At 41.3% G+C, this 17419-nt stretch overlaps 2 protein-coding genes across 2 annotated transcripts; both read left to right on the top strand.

The window, feature by feature from the left end:
* The first annotated feature begins 793 nt into the window (after positions 1-793).
* LOC111979964 (5-hydroxytryptamine receptor 3B-like) lies at positions 794-5980 on the top strand. Its single transcript, XM_070449730.1, has 8 exons — positions 794-988; positions 1247-1291; positions 2289-2398; positions 3198-3367; positions 3666-3823; positions 4649-4859; positions 5071-5280; positions 5694-5980. Exons 1-8 carry the CDS (start codon positions 794-796, stop codon positions 5957-5959), a joined length of 1365 nt encoding a protein of 454 aa, XP_070305831.1. The 3' UTR covers positions 5960-5980.
* Positions 5981-7679: 1699 nt separating this feature from the next.
* Positions 7680-16100, top strand: LOC111980359 (5-hydroxytryptamine receptor 3A-like). The gene is made up of 9 exons (XM_024011081.2): positions 7680-7888; positions 8049-8212; positions 8322-8366; positions 8590-8699; positions 8964-9133; positions 9623-9783; positions 10669-10879; positions 12868-13104; positions 13537-16100. Exons 1-9 carry the CDS (start codon positions 7819-7821, stop codon positions 13848-13850), a joined length of 1482 nt encoding a protein of 493 aa, XP_023866849.1. The 5' UTR covers positions 7680-7818; the 3' UTR covers positions 13851-16100.
* Positions 16101-17419: the final 1319 nt, after the last annotated feature.

The raw sequence follows: 17419 nt of genomic DNA, 5'->3' as shown, positions 1-17419 counted from the left end.
TTCAAATAAATTTTTAGCTTAAATCGTTACTCTGTCGGAGTGTGTTTTATTATAATGCTATTTGTTATTTTATTGCAAATGTATGACTTAATGCAACCCTTCTTTGAGCTCCCTATCCTGTAAATCCAATTGTATGATCACAGACAGTCCATCCGTTTGAATCTCAGGGTTTTAACCAACTCTGAAACTAGGGTTGCAAAATTCCGATAATTTCCTCAAAATTCCCAGAAATCCTGGCTGGAGGATTCCTGGATTTCCTGTTTATTCCTTCCTGATTCCAGGAATATTCCAACTGGGATTTCTGGAAAACCTGGGAATTTGGGGAAAGTTACTGGAATTTTGCAACCCAATCTGAAAATATGTTTTATTTAATAATAATAATATGTTTCTTCATTATGTTTAATATACATGTTTTTCATTCTTAGTAGTGGAGTTAACCATTGTGGAGACATGTCACAATGTCTGTAAACATAGCACATTGAATTAATGGTCTTAAATTAACATTTTTGACACAATAATCATGTTGAGAATATATTAATACCGTACATTTTCAGGTAGACTTTTGTCATATACAAGATGGACAGGGTTTGCGTTTTATTTGATAGAAATAGGGTTGCTCAATTTAGTTAACTTTCCCAGGTTTTCCAGAAATCCCATTTGGAAGATTCCTGGAAACGGGAGGGAATAAGCAGGAAATTCTGAATGCTCCGACCAGGATTTCTGGAAAACCTGGACATTTTTGAAACACTATAGAACATTTTGTAACCCTATATATCAATGAGTTGAATTTCATATGATTGATTTACTACTTGACTTCCATTCAGCCCCTCTAGCTGAACAGGTAGCAGATAAACCCAAGAGGTCTGCTCTGAACCAGCTCACCAGGACCCTCCTGCGTAAATACGACTGTGGAGTGAGACCTGTTCAGAACTGGACCAGACCCACACTCATCCACATAGACCTCATACTGCAGTCGGTCCTTGATGTGGTAAAGAAAAATAACTCTATACGGCCTTATCTAAATCCTTKATTATTTAAATATAAAATACAATACAATTACCTGCCATGCTTCTGGTAATATGTAACACAAGAAATGAAAACATTGTCAAAATTATCGATTTTTATTTTTGTGTGAAATGTTAATCTTGTTTCAYTAAATACATTTTGACCATTTGTATCTAAACATTTCAATAATCTGCCCAACCAATTTACACACAAAAATATAATACAAATCTACTTTTTACAGGATGGAAAGACCCAGCAAGTAACCACAAGCATTTGGTACCGGCAGGTTGGTATGAATTGTCTTCTTCTATTGGTGTTAATGATAGTCCCAAACGGTTTTGCTTGTCAGCAATCAAGTCTTCAAGATACTGTATGTAACTTTCAAAACATATAAATACGTATTTTGAAAGTTACATATATTGAAAACTTGATTGCTGACAAGCAAAACCGTTTGGGACTATGTCAACAATGGACTAATGAAACAAATACCAAAAGATAGTTTTTGGGTGGAATTTTCCTTTAAGGACTGGGGAGTTTTTCAGGATAAAAGAAGAAACGGAATGGAGCTAAGCATAGGCAGAGTCCTAGGGGAAAACCTGGTTCAGTCTGCTTTCCATCAGACACAGAGATGAATTCACCTTTCAGCAGGACAATAACCTAAAACACAAGGCCAAATRTACACTTGAGTTGCTTACCAAGAAGACAGTGAATATTCTCAAGTGGCTGAGTCACAGTTTTGACTTAAYTTTGATTGAAAATATATGGCAAAACTTGAAAATGATTGTCTAGCAATGACCAACAACCAATTTGACAGAGCTTGAAGAATTTTGAGAACAATAACGGGCAAATATTGTACAATCCAGGTGTGCAAAGATCGTAGAGACTTACCCAGAAAGACTCACAGCTGTTGTAATCACTGCCAAAGATGACTCTAACATGTATTTGAATACTTACGTAAATTAGATATTTCTGTATTTCATTTTCAATACATTTGCAAACATTTCTAAACACATGTTTTCAGTTTGCTATTATGGGGTAGTGTGTAGATGGGTGAGAGAAAAATTCAGGCTATAACACAAAATAAGTCAAGGGGTATGAATACTTTCTGAAGGCACTGTATAACATGTCTGTCTGGAAGACAGGGAGCCTGCTTCAACAAATGCAACTTCAACCTTGTTTGGCATGCAACAATTGCGTTGTTGAATGCCAAAACAGTCATGCACCCATCTGTCATGTACTTCATATGAATGGTCTTGTGATGCGTTTCCCGTTTGTGATGTCAGATCTGGACCGATGAGTTCCTGGTGTGGGACCCCGAGGAGTTTGACGGGATCACTGAGATCTCCCTGTCCTCTGACGCTATATGGGTGCCCGATCTCATCATCAGTGAATTGTAAGATTTGACACCGTATGTATTCCTGTTCAAATTACATAACATGTCATTGGATTACTCAATACCCTCACATTACTCAATACCCTCAGACTCTTCTCAGAAATGTTAAATATTTGGCCTTTTACTTTAAAATGACAGACAAGTGTGCTGACCCTAACATGCTGACCACTCGTGCGTTGAAAAATACATTTACACATACATGTTATTAAATCATTGCATCCAGGCGCTAAAATAGAACTTGGTTCTATTAGTGATGCTTGATGCACTGCAAGTCCCACCTCTCCCATCTCCTCACCCATGTGGGTTATTGAAAGATGAACTGAGGTCCACACTCCAGTCGGTGGTGGTAATGCACCTCAGAGTTGGTTGCCAACCACCATATAAAGTCCAATGAAGAAGAAGAAGCCTGAAGGAGGAGGGATTACTAGAAACAAACTCGGTTTACCCTTTTATATGTGGATTAATAGAGTAGAGGACCTTGTGCATTTCAGGCAAAATAACAACCCAATGTTTATATCCCAGGACAAATTGGCTAGCAACAGCAAGCTAGTTAGCTAAATTACCATACATGTTTGCTTTTCGACCTGTCCCCAAATTAATATAGTTGGTTCAGAGTTTGTTTTCATATTTCAACCTGCGTGTCCTGATTGCGTCTGGTGTGGATGGACAAAATTAACATGCACACAATGGCGCACACGCGGTCTGGTCAGCATGTTGGGGTCAGTGTCTCATGTTCAACATACTGTAAGCAGCTGGAACTCCCATCTTACCCATAAGTCTGTGGTCTTCCCCCTGTTAGTGTGGATGTAGGGGAGTCCCCTGCCATCCCCTATGTGTATGTCAACTCGTCCGGGATYGTGAAGAACAACAAACCCATCCAGGTGGTGTCTGCATGTGACCTGGAGCTGTACGCCTTCCCCTTCGATAAGCAGAACTGCACTCTGACTTTCCGCAGCTGGCTTCACTCAGGTTAGCCTAGAGAGATGTAAACATGCTAACGTAGCTACCCAGTCAAATGACTACACATCTGGATCTGCACAGATGGATGACGTGGCAGTAACACACAATTAGAAGTGCAAAATAGTAATGGAATATCTTTTCATAGACAAAATGCATGCATTAGGCTATCATACATACAGTATTTAGTAAATTACAGTAGTTAGTCATTTGATATAATATCAAATCAATAGCAGGTCATATTGACTGAGTGTCATTAAGGCTTGTGTCATTAAACTCCGTCCCTTGACCTGTACCATCGTGTATGCAGTGAATGAGGTGAACCTGACACTGTGGAGGAGTGCGGAGGAGATCGCAAATGATCAGAAGTCGTTTATGGACGATGGCGAGTGGGAGCTGTTGTCTGTGCCCTCCCGCTACTGGCATCTCCGCCTGGACGACAGAGACTACGCCCACATCCAGTTCAACGTGTGTGCCTACCTTTTAACAGATATCTCTTTGTTTCCCTTTAGATACTTGATTTGAATGAAAGTCATTTAAATAATACAAATATGACCTATACGTCTAGTGCCATCTGTATCGATTTACACAGCAACGCATATCCAGCCAGTCGGTAAATATAGAATATGTGAATAGGTGTGATAGTGGGATTTTCTAAACGGTTTGATGTCTATGCAACAAAAAAGTACACACTTCTCTTGTAGGGAGAATGTGACTGTACAATGACAACTAAAGCAGATTGAGTAGCGACAGTCGTTTTTTRCCCATCCCATCCTCCTTGTCCTCCTGCTGTGAGGAAGTTAAAGGGATCAGCCAGGGCTTCACAGACGGGATTAAGCGCTAATGCTAATAGATGAGGCTGAGGCGCGTCCAGCATGCTGAGAGAGAGAGGCACCATAATGAGGCTGTCTCTGTGGCAGCTGATCAATGGCCGTCTTGTTCTGCCAGAGAAATGGGCTCTTGGCCCTGCGCAGGTGGGTCTGCGAAGATAGGCTAGGCAAGGCTGCTGTTCTACATTCAGCTCAGGAGGGCACTTAATGATGGAGTGTCTATCCAGCAGGGCTGGTTGGGTTACATTTACACTATGGCTCATTGTAAAAGTGGTTGTTGAGGGGATTTGTGTGTTTTTGGGCACCGGAGGAGAATAGGAGGGTAATACTATCGAATAGAGTTTTCTTGTGGGTTCAGTTGAGGAAAGTGAGTTGAAATCAATCAAAGTCAAATTCMCTCACTCTTTCCCGCTCTCACTTTTTCCCGCTCTCTCTCTTCATCTTGCTCCCCCCCACTGGTCAGGTGTTGATCCGCCGGCGCCCCCTGCTGTACGTGGTGAGTCTGCTCATCCCCAGCATCTTCCTCATGGTGGTGGACATCATCAGCTTCTATCTGCCGCCCAACAGTGGCACCCGTATCACCTTTAAGACCAGCATCCTCCTGGGCTACACTGTCTTCAGGGTCAACCTGATGAACGAGATGCCTGCCACCACCATCAGAACACCACTCATAGGTATCCTACACCAGCTCCTTTCCTCATCTTTGTTTTGAACTTTCTCTAATATTGTTTGACACACCAAGCATGCCATTCATACCCAGCCATGGCCAATGCTTTGTGAAATGTCTTGAGACATATTTATGAAGACATCTTGAGACATGTCTTGGGGAAAAAAGAAGACTTTTCTAACAGGTGTTGTTGATGTTTGGTGTTCTCCATCCTACAGGTGTGTTCTTTGCGGTCTGCATGGCGCTGCTTGTGCTGAATTTATCCATCTCCATCTTTGTGGTGAAGCTCCTCCACCACAACGAGAAGGAGGTCAAGGAGATGTCAGTGTCCGCCTGCCTCCTCGACAAGTACGGCTCGTCCAGCCAGACTTTCCTCGAAAGCAACTTCACCTCTGTCAAAACGCTGGTCGACGTGGATCAGTGTGGGGGTGAGAGGGAGGCTGTGTTGTTGAGAAGCTTTGTATTTCTAGGTCATAGGACATAAGAGAGTGACTAGGTATGAGAAACAAACACTTAGCAGGTGGTTGTTTTCCTAACTTATCACAGATTTATTTACCTCAGATTTCTGATTCTCTTTCATTTGTAATGGCCAGCTCTGACACGTTTACATGTTGACAACATCTCTAGCTTCCTCTGTGTTAACATCAAATGAATCATATAAATTATACATCTTTACAGTATGTCTACACATACACCTAATCATTTACCTTGATAKGTTTGTGATGTAGCAACAAAATCTTGTCTTTGGGGAAAAAATTGATCTGTTCTCTTTGGACATTAATTTGTCCAACCCCATCATCACCCTTTATCACCCCACTTACAGTTCATGTTGTCCCTCCAGGCTATGAGTTTGACCTGGCTCCAGAGGAGGACCTATTGTCCCTGAGTGAGCTCCAGGAGAGTGCTCCACAGCTGGAGAGGCTGCTCCAGGAGGTGGTGGCCCTGCGACTTTACCTGCAAGAAGGGGAGAGTGACGATTCGGCCCAGGCCGACTGGGTGGCCCTCTGCTGCAAGGTGGACATCCTTCTTTTCCGAGTCTACCTGCTCATCCTGGTCGTCTACGCCAGCACTCTGCTGCTACTGTGGGCCAGCTGGAGCTCTGCATGAGGAGAGGAGGAATTGTTGTTCAAGTGTTATCGGCATGAGGAGAAAACATTTTATTAAGTCTTTTTAGGGTTATTGATGAGGGCGACGTGATCCCTTTTCTCCCCCTTTCTTTTGATACTGTAGCTAGAAGCTATTGAGTGAACACTGTATTCCCATGTACAATTGGAAGATGGTGCCCATAAATCAATATGGGCTGATCTATTAACATATTCCTTCAACTGAAGATCTTCATAAAAAGATATCTTACTCCTATTCTCCGGGCACGTTCCGTAACGTCAATGTGATGTTATTCCACATTAACTTGAATCACCATAATCCCCTGAAACTCGTACCAAATCAATAAAGCACATTCAAAGCTTAGGCAACTGCATTCCCTGTTGGCTCACTGATAGTCATAAAAAGACACATGAGCTACTCATAAAACCCTTGGCTGGGAACAATCTTTGTAAATAGAATTTTCACTTGAACAGCAGACATTTTTCTTTGAGCAGATCACATTACAACCGGTTGTATGGCCACCCCTGAGTTGAGGAGAGAAATGAATAATGGTTATTGTTTGCTGTAATGTTATGTTGTACATTCATACTTGTGATGTAACTTCTTATTCCCCATCATATCAAGCAAGTCCTGTTGCAAGTTTTTTTTAAATCAACTGTGGCTCTTGGTTTGATTGTTTATCCTGTTTTTAGCTGGTGTTATACAGGGATATAGATGTTTTAGAATCATATCAAAGCCTCCAGCCAGTACAGTGAGTAAATGTTTATTGCCAAGAAAATGGCTAATTTGCTCTTAATACACCTGTACGCTTTTAACATAGCCTGCAATGTTAATCCTTAATAAAAGAGACTACATATTTTCAAGTGTTGTTGTGTGTGTCATAAATMGACATTATTTTTCCAATAGTATTATCTCGTCCAATCACATAATAAAAGTCATAAATTCAATGTTGTTGTAGATTTCAGTACATGTTTCCCCTAATTAAAAGCATGAGCTGGCGCACACCCAGAGAAAATGATTTAGTGTAATGTCATTACCCTGAAGAAGGCACAGTGATGCTGAAATGTTGGCGTTTTACCCAATAAATTACTGGGAGTTATATATACGTGTACGACTCTCTATTTTTTTTTATAGCTTACAGTACGTATTTCCCCAACATACACAGTTTAAGATATCAACTGATTTAAATGATAGGCTAACCTAATGAACAAAATGATGTCTAACATCAGTATCAAATGTCAGTTCGGTCTTGTTAGTGAGAGAAGAGAAAACCGATCTGCACTTGACCTCCCATATGCCAATGTTGAAAAGCAAGCTCAAGAGAAAATAGGCCTATAATTTTCTGTATGTTCAGGAAATCAATGTCTTAACGCAGTTGTAGGTTACATACAACTAGATCATAGACTTGGCCTACATCATACTGTGTTTGGAATTTTATTTTATAATTTCCCCACGGTATGAAAGATATTGAGGATTGAGTTGAAGGAAAAATGCCAATATCCCACATGAAACTTGATCCGGACAGAGACATCTGGCTACACGATCAGATACTGTAAATAGTATGATTGCTCGGAGTTATCTGCTCAGGGTAGGTGGTGACATAACCACCACTGCTTCCAATCCCCATCATTAAATTAACGATGGACACACCCTCATATTCATAATTACATCAGCTGGCTAAACCAGCCTTATCCAGAATGCAGGAAACATAATTGAACTAATATATGATACAGTAGACACTGGGCTACAGTCAACAATCCTGAATATGGGTCTCGGGCGGCGCCAGTTGACCGCTACATCTCAAAGCTGAGCGCTGCTCATTTTTGGCAAGCTTAAGGCGGTGAAGTGAAACTTTGGTCACAATGAGAGTTTCAGCACTCTGGACAGCGCTGGTCTTGCTTCTGATTCAAGGCACCGCGAGAGCCTGCACAGGTAAATCATTCCATATAGGCTGTGGCGTTTTTGACGGAGGTTGCTATTTTCTATAGGCTAACACAACATAATAATTGTACAACCCTTAATATGTTGCATTTTAGTGGATAGCATTATGTTTAAATCCGTATGTTGTAACAATGTGTTTTACTTGTTTTAGTCAAGAAACTGAGCAATAATACCGGACGCTTTGCCAATGCCACCTTGGTACGTCTCTCCGAATACTTGAGTGCTGGGTACAAGAAGGGTGTGCGACCCGTGCGTAACTGGCGAAATTGCACAATGGTGGCCATCGACCTTATGGTGTACTCTATCCTCAGTGTGGTATGTCGTATAAATCACATAGTAGAAGAGTTCAGTATACTGAGCTAATAGTGTGTAGCCTATGTAGATCTTCACTATTTCCTCTGTGTGCTGCTGTGTTTTACAACAGGATGAGAAGAACCAGGTTCTGACAACATATATATGGTACAGGCAGGTAAGACATAACTATTTGTAACAGTAAAATAACTATTTAAACTAATGGATTTTGTTGAAAAAGTTTCCAAGCATTTAAAACATTCCTAAAAATACAGCAGAACTAGTTATAAGCCGTTATACAATACTTATTAATTCATTAATGAATTATTAATACTAGACCATGCTTATTGCGCTTATGCTATAACTCTGTATCAGGAAATAATGCTATAAGTCTTTATCAGGAATGGACAGACGAATWCTTGGTATGGAACCCAGAGGACTTTGATGATGTGAATCAAATGTCCATACCGACTGCGAATGTGTGGGTGCCTGACATACTAATCAACGAGTTGTAAGTAGCCTACAGTGTTTCGTTATTGTGGTGGTAGGACAACCCATACAGATAACATCATTTTAGTCAAATAAAATTCTGTATAAAAGAGTATAATTTATCTTCTGATGTAAACTGACAAAATTGGATACTTTGATAAAGCATTACAAAAGTAAAGTGTAAAGTGTTAGTTAGCCTACGCTAAAATATTAGTTGTTTGAATCAGCCACAAACATATTTTTCGCATCTTTTTGCTTTGAGTTGTTGTGTTTCGTAATCTCTCAGTGTGGATGTGGGGAAGTCTCCGGACATTCCCTATGTGTACGTGACCCATTATGGACTAGTGCGCAACTACAAGCCTATCCAGGTGGTGACCGCCTGCACTCTCAACATCTACAACTTCCCCTTCGACGTCCAGAACTGCAGCCTGACCTTTCAGAGCTGGCTCCATACCCGTAAGACATGTATTATTTAGTTGTATAGTAATTTGCATGTGAGGTAAGGCTTTTCAACTGCACATACAGCAGTGGTGGGAAAAGTACCCGATTGTCATACTCGAGTAAAAGTAAAGATATCTTACCCCCCAAAACTACTTAAGTAGTACTTTAAAGTATTTTTACTTAAGTACTGTAGACAACTGCACATAAGTACCAGGTAAGAATGCCCTTTCATGCCCTCACTCAGTCTTAGTCCTCTATTGTTTTGTTACTTCCATCTTGATAGTTTCTGGAATTAGGAAGAACAGATGTAATTTGTCTTCTACTTTTGTTTCAAAATAACCTCAATATAAATGTCTTCTATGTCATCAGTGCCAGATGCTACGTACCATTTTCACCCCGCTAAAAAACGACAAAATAATCTGTGGCAGGGTACAGTTGATAATGTCCATTACATAATATACATTGATCTGAACCCACTGGTCTCTGTCTCCTCTGTGTCTGTAGTTAATGACATTGATCTCAAGCTGATGAGGAGCGCAGAGGAACTCAAGGTGGACAAGAGTGTCTTCATGAACCAGGGGGAGTGGGAGCTGCTACATGTCCTGTCTAAATACAAGCGCTTCAGTCTGGACAACATTGACTCCTATGCAGAGATGAAGTTCAATGTGAGTGTGCATAATATAATCATTCATTACCTTGTATATATGTATTCAAGACAGGTTATGGAAATATATTATTTGGCAATGACTGACCTAGTCAAGTAGAAGAATGGTTAGGGTTGCAACATTTTTGTTGCAAAAAACTTTCCCCAAATTCCCAGGTTTTCCATAAATCCTGGTTTTTGTGCTTATTCCCTCCTGATTCCAGGAATCTTCCAACCAGGATTTCTGGAAAACCTGGGAATTTGGGGAAAGTTTTCTTGCAACCCTGTGCGTGATGATTAAATAAATGGCAATAGTTAAAAGAGCACAATATAGGGTTGGCAAAGATCACCACATCAATTTAGCAAGTATCTACACCTGTTAAAATGATATGCAGTATGGTATACTTTTCAATTATTCAAAKCCCCCTCAACACCTACATGTACACAATATCTTCGCTTAATCCATTTATTCAAAGCCAACTGAACCTGACAGAAAGGCAAGACCTTCAGTGAGAAGATATACTAGATACTATAATATAGAACTATATGAGGATATTTCCTTTGACCTCTACTGCAAGAGGCTTTATTATAACATCTTGAGCTGCATTAAATATGTATTGAGACTGGCTGTTTTTCTTATGCGTCATAAAAAGAAAACAGGCTTACTTTTCTGAAAATTAACAAAAGTATATGACTGAGGATCTATAGGTGATCTATAGAGTCTGCACTCCCACCTCACTTTCAGGGTCATTGCTAGAACTTGTGGGTATATTGTTGTCTACCATCAAAACATTGTTCTGCCAGATATCTGTAACTACTATAGATGTGGAAGTGCGTACCTACCTATTCATGACTAATTTATGTTAATTACTGCTCTATTGATGATGATCATGATGAACGTCATCAGGTGGTGATCCGACGCAGACCTCTGTTCTACACTGTGAACCTGCTGCTGCCCAGCATCTTCCTGATGGTGATGGACCTGGTGGGCTTCTATCTCCCTCCGGACAGTGGAGAGCGGGTGTCCTTCAAGATCACCCTGCTTCTGGGCTACTCCGTCTTCCTCATCATCGTCTCTGACACGCTGCCCGCCACCGCCATCGGGACGCCGCTCATAGGTCAGATAGAGAAATGCGCAGTGGTGCAAAAAGTACCCAATTGTCATACTTGAGTAAAAGCAAGGATATCTTAAAGTCCCAGTGCAGTCAAAAACATGATTTACCTGTGTTTTATATACATTTACATACTATGAGGTTGGAATAATACCCTGAAATTGTGAAAAGGATGATAATGCCCTTTTAGTATAAGAGCTGTTTGAAAAGCCTGAAATGTCCGCCTGTTTTGGTGGGAGGACATTTTGGCCTTCCACGATGATATCACCATGCGGTAAATTAGTTATTAGACCAATAAGAAAGAGTTCCAAACCTCTCTGCCAATAACGGCACATTTTCTGTTTTCCCCACTCAAATTCTTGCTTGWGAATTTGCTCTTAGCTAAGAAGCTATTTGTTTCTTTTTTACCATTTTAATTGAAAATAATCACAGTAGCTAGGTTTCCATCCAGTTGGAGATTGACTTTCATGCAAATATTCAAAAATCTGCATAAAGAAAATCTGCACATTTTCCCACCAGTGGCGTTTCCACCGAACAAACGTGTGGATAAATCAGTGCGTGATGACCTAGAGCACACAAAATGTAATTTTTTGTTTTCTTGTACCGACTAAAAATCGAAAGTTCAATGTGTTTCCATCGCCTTTTCAACTCAACTGATAGTTTTGTCACAAAAACGGTTGCGTTAAATAGCAAATGTGCCTACTTTGGTGTTACGTACACTCTAGGCAACAGTTCACAGATACAGTGCGGTTAGGCTGTGCGGGTAGGCTAGTATACATGATGAGAGTATTATGGATAATAGTGAGAATATTTGTATTTGTCAAATGGCAGTCAAGCATCAATCTTCATGTCACCAGAATAAGACCCTAGATATTTATTGGAAATGAGCATCAAGCTCATCACCTTGCACTTTCACCACCTTGTGAAGTTCATCACTTATTTAAATCTGTAGATTAATAAACTGCATGGTTTCCCCGAGCCATAGTTGGAGGATCACACAACAAATCATCTCGTGACTCCAAGTTTACTTTGGTATAATGGTTATTATGTCAATATTTGCTCATAAAGGCATTTCCACCACCATTTCTCGCATAAGTAATTTTTTACAGACAAAAAGATCCCACCATGTCGGACAAACAAATTATCTGTCTGTATTTAAAAAATTGGACCGAAACTTCCGGTTTCCATCACAGCTGTCCTGATTCTTTTTTTTTACGGTATGACTTTACTCGCATAAAAACTGCAGATGGAAACGTGGTTAGTAAGGTACTTCATTGTTAACCAGAAATGATTTGATGTTGAGATAAAAACAGCTGCATTGGAACTTTAATAGAAATGACTCAAGTGAAAGCCACCTAATAAAATACAACTTGAGTAAAAGTGTAAAATTATTTGGTTTTAAATATACTTAAGCATCAAAAGTAAACGCTATAAATCCTTTCAAATATATTAAGCAAACCAGACGGTATGATTTTCTTGTTTTGTTGTTGTTTACAGATAGCCAGGGGCACACTCCAACATAATTTACAAATTAAGCATTTGTGTTTAGTGAGTCCGTCATTTCAGAGGCAGTAGGTATGACCACATGTTCTCTTGATAAATTCATGAATTTGATAATTTCCTCTCCTGCTAAGCATTTGAAATTAAACAAGTACTTTTGGGTGTCAGGGAAAATCTATGGGAGCAAACAGTACATATTGGGGTAAAAGTAAAAAAATATAACTAGTAAAGTACAGATACCACCCCAAAAAATACTTGAGTAGTACTTTGAAGTATTTTTACACCACTGGAAATGCAGCTGGTGCATTATTGGCTCAGATTTGTCATTAAGGTTGGGATTGCAAGCTTGAGTAAGTGGTGAAGGACTAATGTTTGTTGGGGCCCTGGTCAAAAGGCCCTGATCAAAAGTAGTGTACTACATAGGGAATAGGATGCCATTTGGGCTGTACATTGCAGTGTGCAGAGGTAATATCGATCTTTCCTTCTCTCTCTAGGTGTATACTTTGTAGTGTGCATGGCCCTGTTGGTGATCAGCCTGACAGAGACAGTGTTGATAGTGCGACTGGTGCATAAGCAGGACCTGCAGCCCCACGTACCCCAGTGGCTCAAACACTTGGTGCTGGAGCGGGCCACAGTCCTSCTCTGCATCCGCAACAAACACAGCCTGTGCTCCATGCTGTCCAGGGACTCCGACCATCTGGGCCACTACAAAGAGAACAACATCAGCCCAGGTAATTCATCTACAGGAGGGTTGGGTAGGAAGAAGGGTATGAAAGAAGGGGCAGGAAGGAAGGAAGGGAAGGAGAAAGGAAGGGAGGGAGAGGGACAAGAAAGACCTGGGCAGTAGATCATGGTGAGCTGAAGGATCTAAGGCACTATAGAATTCTCTCTCTCAGCAGTATTCATTGATTGAAAAAAATGCAGCAGCATTACAACACCTATCGTAGAGCGAGAGAGAGAAAAGGATACAAATATACATTTACAGTTTTGTTTTCCCACTTTAGAAATAGTCAATATACGGTACAATGTCTGTCTTTTTGAGCCAATATATACATTTAGCTTATTTAGCTTAAGCATTTAACACAACATTGGATACTCAAAATACAAATAAATCGTGTTATATGACCCCCCCCCCCACTCTCTCCCTGTGTGACCCCTTGCAGCTCGATGCAACCACCACCACCACCTTCACCACACCTGCGAGAGCGGCCGTGGTGGCGGGGACATCATGGAGCGGGGTCTGGGGGGCCTGTCTGTGGTGCGTGACAACACGCCGCCCGTCATGGACAACATCCTGCAGGAAATCTCATCTATCCGCGGCTTCCTGGAGAAGAGGGACGAGTCCCGGGACATCGCCAAGGAGTGGCTGCAGGTGGGCTACGTGCTGGACGTGCTGCTCTTCAGGGTCTACCTGGTGGCCATGCTGGCCTACAGCATCACCCTGGGGACCCTCTGGTCCATGTACCAGTACGCATGAGCGCCTCACAGTGGAGGAGGGTCTAATGGTGGATGTGGAGGGCCTTATTGTGGAGCAAGGCCTGATGATGTAGGTGGAGGGTCTTACTGTGGGGGAGGGCCTGACGGTGGATGTGGGGACATAGAGGGCTTACGCATGCCTGATACAAAGAGTTTTATTGAGGTGGATCTGTTCAGTTGAGCATCATGGTAGAGGTAAGGTAGGGGGCACTTTGAGTCTGAGGTCATTCTTGGGAGTAGAGAGATGAGTGGGAAGATGCAGTGGATGATGGTATAGGAGGATATATGGAATATGTGGAGGAGAGGTAATGCTATTTGGTTGCATTTGCTTTTAAATGGCATAGTTTGTATATTCCAAGATCAACTTCACTCCTTCAGTTGAATATAGTGTTAATATTGTTAATAAATTATAAGAAACATATAACGTGATATTAATCATCACATTTCAATTGATAAAGTTTATTTATTATTACGAAAGTCACTGAAAGTCACTGACTATTAAAGTTAATTTGATTATGTCCCTTACATGCCATCAATCAGGTATCTAGCCATGATGATGACAGACTGGATTCAATCGGATCATGCTTGTAGACAATGCAGCTTTTAAAGGCAATGTTACCACGTTTGCGCACTTCGCGGAGATCGCATTCAAGGAAGAAGCTGCAGATGTCTGTTCAATTGGAAATTGGGATGGAATCCTGGCCAAAGTTTGTTTTAAGCTTTTTCCATTGAACTTCCTTAACACTGTCACGTTGTATAAATGATTGGAGACAGGCGCAGGAATACGTAATAGTAGGTTTTAATACTCCCCCCAAATTACACAACATGCCATGAAAGGCATAGGGACGAAGCCCAAAACAAACACGTATACAAAACACACAGGGATGTATCCCAAACAAAAGAGCGAGGTTAAACCTCTAATAAATACACGGGACGAGACCCGTAATAACAATTGCACAAAACACGTAAGTACTCACAGGACCAATGGACATGGTAACAATAACCGACAAGACAATGGTGAACAGAGGGCACATATATACAGTTACTAATTAGGAGATTTGGAATCAGGTGTGCGTAACGAGACAGTTCAGTGAAGCCTAGAGGCCGGTGACGTAGACCTCCGGAATTGGTACACGGAAAGAGCAGCAGTACCGGGGGAATCCGTGACAAATACAGCCAATGTCCACATTCAGGAAAATGCCAGATAGGCTGGTCCATTTTTTGCCTCCTGGGCCTGTCAAACTTTTATTTTTCTCACCAAATTATCATTATCTGGCTAATAATGGGGGCCTCTTGGGAAAAAATATGGGCCGGTGTGGGGGCCTCAAGGAATCTGCTAGGGCAGATTTCTTGTCCCAGTCCGCCCCTGTCCACATTCAAATGATGGGAGGTGAAAATAAAGCAATTTTCCACTTTATATTATAATTATTTGTATTATTATTAAATTGCCGGGTTAGGGTTTAAGTCATACAAGAGACTTCAATACACCACACTAACCACAGGGTGGCACAGTAGTGCTCTGCCCAGCACTATCCAGCCTCATGCTCCAGTACAGAGAAGGTATGGGTATTATTAATTCCTCTCAGGGATGGCCTATTTTTATTTATTTTTTATTTAACAAGGCAAGTCAGTTAAGAATAAATTTGTATTTACAATGACGGCCTACCCCGTCCAAACCCTCCCCTAACCCGGACGATGCTGGGCCAATTGTACGCGGTCTTATGGGACTCCCGATCAATGCCGGTTGTGATACAGCCCGGGATCAAACCCGGGTCTGTAGTGACGCCTCTAGCACTGTGATGCAGTGCCTTAGACAACTGTGCTACTTGGAACCCTAGCAAGAGGACTGACACTAATGTACTAAACGTAAAGATTTTGGCCTCACTGGAAAATGTACTCAGTGGGAGTACTCAGATAGGATAAATGCCATTGACACCCAACATAATTAAAGCCTAAAACCGTTCCACAGTAAATGGGAGCATCGATCCCAATATATTCAACAAGTATCCAGGCTGCAGCAGTTCCTGAGTCTGTGTGGACGACTGACTCTAGCCCTTTTAGTTCAGCACTATGCCTGGCTGTTTCATTCCCCCTGAGTTTTAGCTGATTTTCAGCTATAATAAATGCTTTATCAGTGTGACGCTTGGATTAGAAAATCTCTGAAAATGTCTGGTATGTATAAATGGTGTTCTAAAACTAATTACAGTAAACATTCCAAAATGGTAATAAAAAACAACACAGGAAATGTTATCAATGAGTATTGCCATAAATAAGCATGACCCCAGGCTTTCAATAGTTTGTCTATTTTTTAAAAATAATAATCAAGTACAACCAGAGAGGGTAGACATCTGACTAGGGCTGCAACATTCCGGAACGTTCCCAAATTCCCAGGTTTTACTCAAATCTTTTTTGGAGGATTAGGGATTTCCTGATTATTCCCCCCTGACATACCTGGGAATTTTGATAAAGCTACCGGAATTTTTGCATCCCTACATCGGACTGTAGCCTACCATCTTTGGTGAAGTAGTATACTGTAGTACACTAGACTAACACTAGAGGGTTCCATTACCAGCATTAACCAGTACTACACTTATGGAGTTGCAGGAATACACACTGAGCTTAAACAGTCATTTCTACACCAACAGGTAAGTTCATAAGACACATCTCCAAATTGCAATGAAGCTATGGACCTCTATTTTATAAACTCCTTGAAGAACATCTACTTTAAATAAACAACAAATTACAATTCCAGAGATGACGCCAAAACTACAATTACTATTCCACCATATCAAGATTGAAGCCTCAGTGCACAGAAAAGTTTGTTCAATCAGTAACCTTAATCAGTAACCTCAGTAAACCTTTTAAATAATTATCCCCATCCAACATATTCACAAACCACAAAAGTTCAGTGACTACAAAAATCATACAAAACTAAGTCTACCATAACAGCAACAACATGAAACACACAGAATAGTTCAGTTACGTGTTGCTCGGGTTGCTTGCTGTATTACAGTAAATTAGTAGGGGCGGCCATGTTGTTTGGCTTTCTCCTCTCCGAGGCTGGATCAATGCCTGGGGTAGGGGGAGGCTAACGCCTACAGGCCAGGCTTAGCTGAGAAAACAATCCCAGTGATTTGGACAAGACTGTTTGCCCTCCATTCAACAGACCTACTGTCTGAACCCTTCTCTAACCATTCGATCATATTGGTGTCAAAGAGCACATAAAGATGGGACCCCTGGCCCCACACAAACACACACAAAGCCCCGCCCCCTCCCGGGGTCACATGGGCCCAATCAACCAACATCCCCACTCTGCTCTGTTTCTAATAGAGAGCAGAGTGGGGATGTTGGTTGATTGGGCTCATGTGACCCGGGATCAAACCAAACTCATGGTGTCCTGTTCATGAAGGAACATAATCAGCAACAGCTGATCATTTCCCACTCTGTCCTTCTTTCCCTAAATCGCCAAATACCCTTAAAACAACCAAGATAGCCCAACTCGCCACATTGGGTTTGATATGCAGAGGCCGTTGGAGGAGGGAGTGGATAGCAAAAGAGAGGTACCTCATT

This window comes from Salvelinus sp. IW2-2015, linkage group LG20 (assembly GCF_002910315.2).
Source record: "Salvelinus sp. IW2-2015 linkage group LG20, ASM291031v2, whole genome shotgun sequence".
NCBI lineage: Eukaryota > Metazoa > Chordata > Actinopteri > Salmoniformes > Salmonidae > Salvelinus > Salvelinus sp. IW2-2015.
Note: the sequence above shows the minus strand (reverse complement) of the source record. Positions and strands in the feature narration are given on the sequence as shown.